The sequence below is a fragment of the Labrus mixtus genome, chromosome 16 (genome assembly GCF_963584025.1).
Source record: "Labrus mixtus chromosome 16, fLabMix1.1, whole genome shotgun sequence".
In the NCBI taxonomy this organism is placed as follows: Eukaryota; Metazoa; Chordata; class Actinopteri; order Labriformes; family Labridae; genus Labrus; species Labrus mixtus.
The window spans coordinates 713163-723162 of record NC_083627.1 but is presented as its reverse complement, the minus strand read 5'-3'; the positions used below and the strand labels follow the sequence as shown (position 1 = coordinate 723162).

General features: G+C 43.6%; 2 protein-coding genes across 4 annotated transcripts in view; one reads left to right on the top strand and one right to left on the bottom strand.

Moving 5' to 3' along the window:
- LOC132991352 (coiled-coil domain-containing protein 106-like) overlaps positions 1 to 3535 on the bottom strand; it is a 5038-nt gene extending 1503 nt beyond the window's left edge. Inside the window, exons 1-5 of one of the 3 annotated variants that reach the window (XM_061060113.1) lie at positions 3180 to 3535; positions 1005 to 1169; positions 693 to 884; positions 465 to 611; positions 172 to 375 (exon numbers count right to left, since the gene is read on the bottom strand). In XM_061060113.1, coding sequence (XP_060916096.1) covers positions 172 to 375; positions 465 to 611; positions 693 to 884; positions 1005 to 1169; positions 3180 to 3219 — 748 coding nt within the window. In that variant the 5' untranslated portion in view covers positions 3220 to 3535. Of the gene's footprint in view, positions 1 to 171; positions 376 to 464; positions 618 to 692; positions 885 to 1004; positions 1170 to 3179 lie in introns of all 3 variants that reach the window. The other 2 variants (XM_061060112.1, XM_061060114.1) reach the window with 2 other exon arrangements.
- Positions 3536 to 3567: 32 nt separating this feature from the next.
- On the top strand, positions 3568 to 5121 carry tmem238a (transmembrane protein 238a). The gene is made up of 3 exons (XM_061060115.1): positions 3568 to 3702; positions 4570 to 4727; positions 4897 to 5121. The coding sequence occupies exons 2-3, from the start codon at positions 4577 to 4579 to the stop codon at positions 5058 to 5060; spliced, it is 315 nt and encodes a 104-aa protein (XP_060916098.1). The 5' UTR covers positions 3568 to 3702; positions 4570 to 4576; the 3' UTR covers positions 5061 to 5121.
- The last annotated feature ends 4879 nt before the right edge of the window (positions 5122 to 10000 follow it).

Genomic DNA, 10000 nt, shown 5'->3' with positions numbered 1-10000 from the left:
GCCGCTCTGCCTCTGTTCTTCATCAGGGTTTCAGTACGATCGGGGTGTCATCAGCGTAAAATACTTCATATATCCGGATGATTTCACCATAAAGATGCATGTGAGTAAAGAATAGCAAAGGGCCCAGGATGGAGCCTTGTGGGACCCCTCAGGTGTATTCCGTCACCTCACCTCTTTGTCTCTCCCTCCCGTGGGTGATCCTGAAGATCCTCCTCATCTTCATCCTCGGCTCTCCGCTGGCTCGCCCTCTGCCCTTCTTCTTGGACCCCTTCTCTAAAGACGAGTCCTCATCTTCCTCCTCCTCCTCCTCCTCTTCCTCCATGTACTCGTCCTCGGTGTAGTACTTATCCTCCTCCAGGTGATACTCTTGTTTGACTGGTGGAAGTAAAAATTTGAGATGCTTAGACACTTTTCAATTCTGAGACCCTTCACCACAGAGCAGGTCTAGAGCCTGATCTCCTCACCAGGGACGGCGGTGCTGCGGCGGGTCCGAGGTCCTGGTCCCTGCAGGCGCTTGAGGGTCATCCCAGACCTGGTAGTCATAGGGGAGGGAGGAGAGGGGGAGCTGGAGGGCTGGACCTTCACCCCCCGCTGGGTGTCTCCACACCACTCTGACACTGAGAGTAATCACAATGAACCAAAAGGTAGAAATGAATCATTTAAAAATACAGATGTGTCTCCGGACTCCTCACCCTCTGGACTCCTCATGCTGACGATGAAGCGGTCCAGCTGACAGCGCAGGAAGTTGCGCTCCTCCTCCAGCTCCTCGATGCGTTTCTGTAGCCAGGCGTTCTTCTCCAGAGCGACGTACAGGTGAGCTCGCAGGTTGGACACCAGGATGAAAGGGCTGTACTGGGAGTGAGGAGACTCCTGCACCACATGCTCTGCGGGGCCAATCAGAGGAGACATGAGGGATGAGGAGAGATGGGAAAGGAAACAGGAGATAGGAGATAGGAAACAGAGGAGAGGAAACATGATGATGAAGTGTTGTAGATGCGTCGTACCTTCCATCATCGGCTGACCCTGGTTCAGGTGATACGCAGGTGGTCTCTCTATACTCTCCTCCAGGGGGAAAGACACCTCATAGGCATCCAGGTACAAACCTCCTCCTCCTCCTCCTCCTCCTCCTGATGATGAAGAAGAAGAAGAAGACTGGGGCATGTAGTGATCTGAAAACAGAATCCATTCATGTGGTTTTGATTTGAGTCCTCTGTTTAAAGCTTCACTGTTGGTCTCTGGTTTTAAATGAGGCTTCCAGAGTTTTAATCCACCAATCAGGTCACAGACTCGCCTCTGATTCTGCTCTTAAATAAGGAAAAGAGACGCATGATCAGGAGACTTTTAAGTTGAAATCCAGCTTGTGACCATGACGGGTTGCGATGTGCACGTCATGGTTGAACACATGTATAGTTCTGCAGTTTGACGAGACAGCTCCCTCCTAATAACGTTCAGATTTGGTCGGGCCTTCATTCAGATGTACTTAACCTGACGGTCACATTTTAATTTCTTATCCAGGATGATATCGAGGTCCTTGACTTCTTCTTTCTCGGCTTCGATGATTTCATTCTTAACCGACACACAGTAAAGACGTGGACTTATTGATTTATTTGATTTCTATTGATTCCTATTCAGTTTACTTGTTTTATGTCTTTTAAATTGATTCTGTATTTCACATGTCGTTTTCTTTTTATCTCATGTGAGCTGTATTTTATTTATTCTTCTGTACAGCACTTTGGTTTAACGGTGGTTGTTTTAAAGTGCTAAACAAATAAAGTTGGATTGGATTGGTACCTCAGATAAATGATTGACAGACGTATTAGGCTGACTGAAAGCTGTTTCCTGAACATTAGAGGAAGATAAGAAGTGGTGTAGTGCAGTCTGAGTCACACCTTTAACAGATCGACCACATTCAGCAGGATGGTGAAGGGATGACCCTCTCTACTCTGGCCGTTTTCGAAACCGAGTACTACATACTACTATCTAAATCAGTATGCAGTATATACTGTATACTGCATACTGCGTTCAACAGTAGTATGTAGTATGACAGCCAGTCGTCGGTTATTTTGCAGTATGCTTGGCACGGTTAAACTGATTTTACTCAGCTGTGAATAATTTGTAGAAATAGAGCAAGCGAAGCACCCTGTAACTGCAGCTGCTTGTCCAGCTGTGACACACACACTGTACAGTCTACAAAGCAGGAAAATACGAGGTGGTAAGACATATAAATCTATGAACGTGTCATATTTGTTATTGGTTCATAATGTGGCAAGATATTCAGTCACCGCCACAGATGCGTTCAAACAGCTGCGCTCCGGCATTTTGATCTCTGACCTGACACTTTGCATTGTGGGAAACAGTACGCGAGGTAGACTGGTCCGATGCATACTGTACATTTTTCCCGAATCAGTATGACATCCTGGTATTTTTGGCATACTGCGGATCTCGCAGTTGTTCGCATACTGCATACTGCATTTTGGCCAAATCAGTACTAGTAGTATAGTATGCGGTTTCGAAAACAGCCTCTGTCTCTGATTGGCTAGCACGCGCATTAACTCAATATGCTAGAGGAGTCTTATGTCAGTGTTAGTAACAGAGGCCGTTTATCCTCCGCTGGACGGGACACTTCTATAAATATATTTTTAGTATACTGTATGTTCGCTGACATCAGGGATGTTCTTTTTAAAAGAATGTCTTCAGTTTATGTTGATTTCTTTTGGTTAGACAATGAAAAACTTGAGTTGTGTTTGAAAAAAGGAATCTTTGTTATAGCTGATTTTGTTTGTAAAGCCTGGGAGAAAAAGACAGAACACGATGTTTAAGACTGAACTGTGACAGGAGCTAGTGACTTTTAATGTTATGATATGTAAATATAAAACACTGCAACTGATTCTTTAGTGTCTTATGAGCCCATGAGGGTCGGACACTTTGTGAGCATGACTCCACTGAAGATACCAGACATTTATTATTGAGCTATCAGTAGCTTAAAGCTGATTTAAGAGCATGCTCTGTGACTCTGGATTACAGAAACACATTGAAACCTTTTCAAATCATCCTCAGTTTTCATTTAAAGTAGAAAACAAACATTTAAAAACTTCTCTTCATGAGAGCATGAACTCTGCAGACACACAGCTCATGTCTCTACATTAGCAAAGACCCAGAAGGTGACTTTTAGTGGTTACCTGGAGGACTTGTCTCGGCTCTGCTGCTCGGAGGGTTCATGACTGGAAACAGGTAATAACAGAAACACCGGAAGTTCACCTGTTATTATTTCTCTGTCCGGTTCTGTTCGGTTATACTTCTGTAATACAGCCTGAAACCACGCACACCTGCGTCCCTGCAGCCGCTTTCTCAGCAGCAATTACCTGATTATAAGTGATTTCAACAGGTGCTGCAGGCGCATGCGCACAGCATAGCAGCGGTAATGCGTTCAAACCCCGTTCACGTTCCGTCCAAATCACGTACACACACACCGGATGAACATCTGACTCCACGGAGGCTCGTGGGCCTTCGAGGGGGTTAGAAGTTACCTTAAACAGCCCCAAAAGCTTTGACCGGAAACACGTCACCGCAGGGCGTGTGCTCAGGTGCGACGCAGAGCGACGCAGGTAAACGCGGAAGTAAAAGAAAGAGTGAACGGGAGGAGCAGAAGAAGAAAAGAGATCGATCCGGTTTTTAATGCAGCGTCACGACGAACAATAAGAAGTAAGAGAAGTGATTTAACTTTTTATTAGATCTGTGACGTATTTACGTCGAACATGGCCTCACCTGTGATCACCTGTGATCACCTGTGAGGACTTTCTGCACGAGTGAAAAGTGTCACATAAACTACATTTGAAGTAGTTTAAATTATTTTAAATAAAGTTTTAAGACGTTTTGTGATGAATGTCCTGAAACTGTTGGGCTTTTATTTTGGAATTTGATTTTGGGTAAATCAAATAAGAAAGGTAAAATATTAAATATTAGTGCTGCATTTATATATTTTAAGACAAAGGTAATTAATAGTTAAAACTTTATATTTGAATAAGTTTAAAGGTTCAGTCAGTGAGATGTGAAATCTGATCAGTCTTAAACTCTTTATATGTGATGTATTGATCCAGCAGATGTCGCCCTTGAGCACCAGCATGAAACCAAAACAACTCGCGCTGCATTGTTGTGTTAGCATGCTAATGCTAGCGATCTTTATTATGCTCGTATCTTCACACTGCATGTAAATTTACCTGAAATGAGCGTGATCTAGAAACACAGTTAAGCAGTGAGTACAGTATGTTATTCTTCTTTTCTCTAGTCCCTCAATTAAACAACTTTTATCTCTCTCTCTGTCTCTGTCTCTGTCTCTCTCTCTGTCTCTCTGTCTCTCTCTCTCTCTCTCTCTCTGTCTGTCTGTCTCTCTCTGTCTCTCTCTCTCTCTCTCTCTCTCTGTCTCTCTCTCTCTGTCTCTCTGTCTGTCTCTCTGTCTGTCTCTCTCTCTCTCTCTCTCTCTGTCTCTCTCTCTCTCTCTCTGTCTCTCTGTCTGTCTCTGTCTGTCTCTCTCTCTCTCTCTCTCTCTCTCTCTCTCTCGCTCTCTCTCAGGTTCATCATGGGTCTGTGTGACGGCCTCTCTCACTGTAAGCTCGCTCTGGCCTTCGCCGTCTTCATGGATTTGCTTGGAGGAACCGCCCTGCTGGTGGGAGTCTTTGCCCCGCTGGAGGTCAAAGGGCAGGACTTTGGAGACTTACTGGTCTACACTGGTATGAAGTTACACACTGAGTTAAAGACAAACTTTATTGATCCCCATGTGGGATCAATAAAACAGGAAACAGGAATATAATGATCAAAAATAACAAGAAGTTAAAAATCAAACATACTGTATGTACATCAGTTAAATAAAGACAGGACCCTGTCTGTGTGTTCCTGCAGGAGCCCTCTTTGTGCTGATGTCTCTGGCCGGTTGGGTGCTGTGGTACAGTGGTAACATCAACGGTCTGATGTCCAAAAAGGAGCTGAGACACATCGACAGCGCCGTCGACCGGCTCGCCCGAAACCTCAGCCGCAAGATCCACACGTTCAGATCTCACCACTGAGCCGCTCCGAGTCTGAATTCATTCAAAAAACAAGCTTCACTCCAAAGTCAGTGTTAGCGTGGGGGGGGGGGGGGGGGGGGGGGGGGGGGGGGGGGGGGTCTGTAGAGTCTCAAACATTTCACTGTTTATTTTGTTACATTTTGATGTCTGAAAGTGTTTTTAGAAGTTACTGATGTCATTTCTCATCAAAGGTCAATAAAAGAGTTTTTAACATTTCATTTTGAGTTTGTTGATTCAGATGGCATACGTTAACCTTTAACCCGGTTCAATCAGACCGTCCCACAGACTCGGTGGTTGCCATAGTAACGGCCAACCCTATCAGTGCAGCTGTGACTGCTGTCAGGAAGTTAGAGCAGAGGTCGCTCTGAACTCAGAGTGACCCGTGACCCCATGACCCTGAACTGGAGACTCTAAATCTAACAGACGTGAACATCCTCAGATTTAACCCTTTAACTACTCACCAAAATAATAATCATATTTCAGGGATTGTTTTCCCTCTCTGGAGATCAATAAAAACATTTTCTCTCATTTAATCCAGAGCTCCACCAGCTCAATCTTCTTTAGGTAGCGCCATCTGCAGGCAGTGCATGATATCAGCGTAAGAGTTTAATCGATCTCTCCACTGTTGTTAGCATGAGTTAGCATGTAGCTCGGTCTGAGAACGTGTAGGGCTTCATGAGGAGGAGCACCTATGAATCGTTTACGTCACAGGCAGGCCGTGCAGAGCAGCTTACTGCTGAGCGATGACCTCAGGAGGGTCAGAGGAGGAGGAACTGACGTGGCAGTGGATCTCCGTCCGGAGGAAATACCACTCTGACACGTCCCCGTAATCAGATTCCCCTCTCATCTTAACGCCAAACACACAACATTTCCGGGGTCACAGAGGGATTATGGGAACGTGCATGATCAGACGAGTTAATCAATTAAAAGAGTCAGTGGATCAAAGAGCGAGTGCAACACAAACAGCGGTGTGATCAGGCATTTAGACAAATGAAACCTTTCATTATAAAATCAGAATCAGAGTCAGAATCAGAATCTGGTTTATTACCAAGTACATTTACACATAAAGGAATTTGACTTGGTGTATTGGTGCTAAACAATTAACAAGGAAATAAATCAGAACTAGAAACAACTTAAATAATACAGAATAAGAAGATATTACAATATATAAAATAGAATTTAAAAATGTAAAATATAAAATATAAAAAAATAAAAAAACACAAAAATGTACAAAAGGTACAATGTACGAGCTGTGCAGTGGACTATGAGAAAGAAATCATACAGCAAAAAGCCAACTTATTAAAAAAAATGTCGGGTTGTAGTCGGGCTCTGGTCCGTGAATACAGTTAATGGGTCGGGCCGGGCTCGGGTAGGGTTTGGGCCCGATCTACTCAGAGATTTGTTAAGACTCTCTCTCAGGTCCTCTGTGGGATGAGGAGATAAATGAGTCCAGATATTGAATTATTGGTAATCATGAGAAAATGTAGTGAATGTAACGTTTTGATGCATGTTCACTTTAGGTGTCCGTATAGTTAGGGATTAAGTTTGACTCTTCCTTCGTCTGACAGTTCCCCTGACTTGACCTGTGAGCATTTCTCTCGGGGGGGATTCCCCTGCAGACAGTCTTTGTACAGCCAGTAATGGGATTATGGGGATTGCAATGTGTTTTCACTGGCCTTGTTTTGAATACTGGCAGGTGAAGCAAGGCCACCGTCCACACACACACACACACACACAGCTCTTACAGTCACAATCAGATGTTTGACTTCTTTATAGTCTGAATGGTTTTAATTATCATGACGATGTTCACAGATTTTTAAACACACTTTAAAGGACCTCTCTACAAACTCATCTGATTGTCCCATAATATATCTGATCCTAATGTTGTCGAGCCGTAAGATGTTTCCGGAGGCGCCTGGGGGGAAACACTGTTGCTGCCAACATTGGCATGACGACAGTTTGATTGTTTACATGTTGGATTGGAGCCACTGTTGGGAAGGTTATAATTGAAATGTAAAAGGTCAACCAGCTTTCTTTTCGCTGTTTTTTGCTTTCAGGTGTCCTTTTCCAAAAGACAGTTGGACGCAGTCGCCAATAGAAATGTCTTTGTTTGGATGACATAATCTGAACGGGTCGATACTGCATTCAGCCTGTAGAGATTTAGAGACATCTTTAAAGAGCCCTCACAAACAGTTGGAGGTTGTCCAATCACAGGCCGCCGTTGAGCGTCTCTGGCACTATTTGTTTTGTGGTGCGACTGGAACTGTTGGCACCTGCTGGCCCGTGTCTGCAGCTTCATCAGAGGGAGAGATGTGGAGAGAGAAATCCCCTGTGATTGACTGTAGGTGTATCGCCCAACCCTACAAGTTGGCAGACAAAGTTGTTGACAAGCTGGTGAATATATCGCAGCGATAAGCAGCCGAGGAGTTGAATCTCAGGAGCTGTGTGGATACTGAGAAATAGGAAGCAAAATAAATTTATCACACTTGAAACTGATAATATGGTTTCTCTTTAATCACTTCATGGAGGTTATATAAATAACTCCTCGGTCTGTTGTATCATTCATGAAGTGTCTTCTTGAAGAAATCAATCAGTTAAGTAAAATGTTGTATAGAGATATTCTCGTACTCAGTTTTCACAAAAACATCCAGGGAGGGGGATCAACCAGACCATAGTGCAGGCTTAAGGTCCTGACCCCAAGAGGGGTAGTCTGAAATGTGTATATATATTGATCAATTATAAATATCCTGTATATTAAAATATAGTGAACACAGAATTTAATTATGAAATGTGTCTTTATGCTGATGACACCATACTATATATCTCTGAGCTCTTAAAACCAAACAAGCTCTGGCTGGTCTGTCACTGGTGCTGGACCCCAGGAACAAACTGTTCATGGTATTCTATGTTGGTACATAACATGGACCCCGTTAGTGTGACCTCATCCACGTTAGACATTGTAGATATTACATCAAGTACTTGGCTATTCAACTCAGTCACATCCGTCTTTGAGGACATATAATCAAATGTAGCTGCCAAACTGAAGCCTCCTTTAAAGGAATATTTCAAACAGTAAAGAAGGTCACGCTACAACATGAGAAGTCACACTCATGTGACTGCCTCTTTCTTGATGCCATTGGGCGCCGTGTGTCATAGTGCTCCACGCTTTTTATAGGGGACAAATTCCAAACTTAGCAGTGAGACCTATATCGCTCTGTTGGCTGGCTGTACTTGTGTCGACAGAGGAAGCAACACAGTATTTTGTGTATTTATAGAGCACTAATTGGTAAACACCTTTTGTGCTTGTCGACCATACCACCAGATGGGTCAGTCTAAAAAATATCAAGGTTTGAGAGGGAATGGAGGACAACCACCTCCAGTTTAGCATCCGTGGAAACATTTTCCGACTCAATCCTTTGTTTATAAGTGCTAATGCTAATTGTTTTAAACAGTGTTGAGGCGCATACACTTTAATTTGTTTGTACGTTTTAGATAAGGTACCTCTGGAAAAGCAACATTGGTCTCACTCATGGTCTCTGACGGTTGATCTGAACTCCCTCACCTCCTTTGACGAGTATCCACACTGCCAGCCATGATGCTTATTAGGGTGTCTGGATTAAACCTTCTTTACCGAGAATAGTTGTCGATGACGGGCCAAACCCCTTTGATAGTACTTAACCACTGATTTTCCATTCCCTGTATTGACTCAGTCTACTTTGCATGGCTGCCAAATCCTCCTTACACCACCTCCAATCACCAACTTCACTGCTCTTCCATTTTAATCTCGCTCTCTTTCAATCAGAGGATACCCTTTCCTGAACTCTGGTCTAAACAAGGTTGCAGGTTGGAGATTAGATTTTGTCGAGGAAAGGTTTGACTCAAGAGTCAAGGGATACGAACTGCTAATCCAATAAATGCATACTCTTCAGTATTCGTAGGCTGAGGGGAAAATCCCTCGTCTAAAATAGGAAAGATCTGGATGATAGACAGAAGGTGATGTAAAAGATTGTGAGGTTTTTCTTTGGTGTGTCCAAAATGCTTCACATTTCAGTTCAAACTAAAAAAGTTGTTGAGATGACCCAAGGTTTAAGGGTAGCACAGCAATTTTTTTACCCTCCTGGACAGAAATAAACCCATTGCTTGGGTTAGACTCACAGACTGTAAATAATAGTGGACTGAGCCTGAATGTGACATCACCCATTGGTTATTGCAGGCGGCTTTGGAAACCCGTTGATGGTGGTCCCATTGCTGGAAATGCTGTCTCAACTGTTTGTTTTTGGTAGCAAAGCGGCGCAACATCAATAACTGACGATCCTTACAGCCCAGACTCTGGCTCTATATTCAAAATATGTCAGCGCCTGTCACAAGGTATTTATCTGTAACTCCCGGGGTTAGGGCACGTTTCTCATAACGGTCTAACAAAGTGACATATCCATCCAAAAGTGACTAACAAGAGCTAGCTGACATTAGCCTGCACAAGTTACTGGACAATAATAAGTGTTTCTAGTGAAATAAGTAAGCACACAGTACTGTACTGGCTGTGAATGAAACAGGAAACAAGAGTTGAGTTGTTTTCTCTTCATCTAAAAGTTGCATCGTCTTTGCTTTAGGCCCTGTTTCTTATGTTAGGTGGCTGCTGATTTTGGTCTTTGGAAGGCCTCTGGCAGAACTCTCCAAAGCTCCTCAGCATCCAGATTGCAAAATCTAAATCACCTGTTGAGCCTTGGCTGACAGTGCCAGCATCCCGGCAGGCAGTTGAAGTTAGGCCTCAGCACGTCAGCAGAGGAATTAAGTTGCTTTATTTTGAAGATCAGAAGCTTGCCAAGAGAGCTTACCGTAAATGCTGCTCTATACTTGTCCTGCGATAAAGCAGAAAGTGGCTGAGGAGGATGTCTGCTGGTGATTACGTCATCTTAATCAGGTTGAATGCACTTACAATA

Coding starts and splice junctions, on each gene's coding strand:
- tmem238a (XM_061060115.1), top strand. CDS start 4,577: ATGGGTCTGTGTGACGGCCTCTCTCACTGTAAGCTCGCTCTGGCCTTC. Junction 4,728..4,896: donor AGACTTACTGGTCTACACTG/GTATGAAGTTAC, acceptor GTGTTCCTGCAG/GAGCCCTCTTTGTGCTGATG.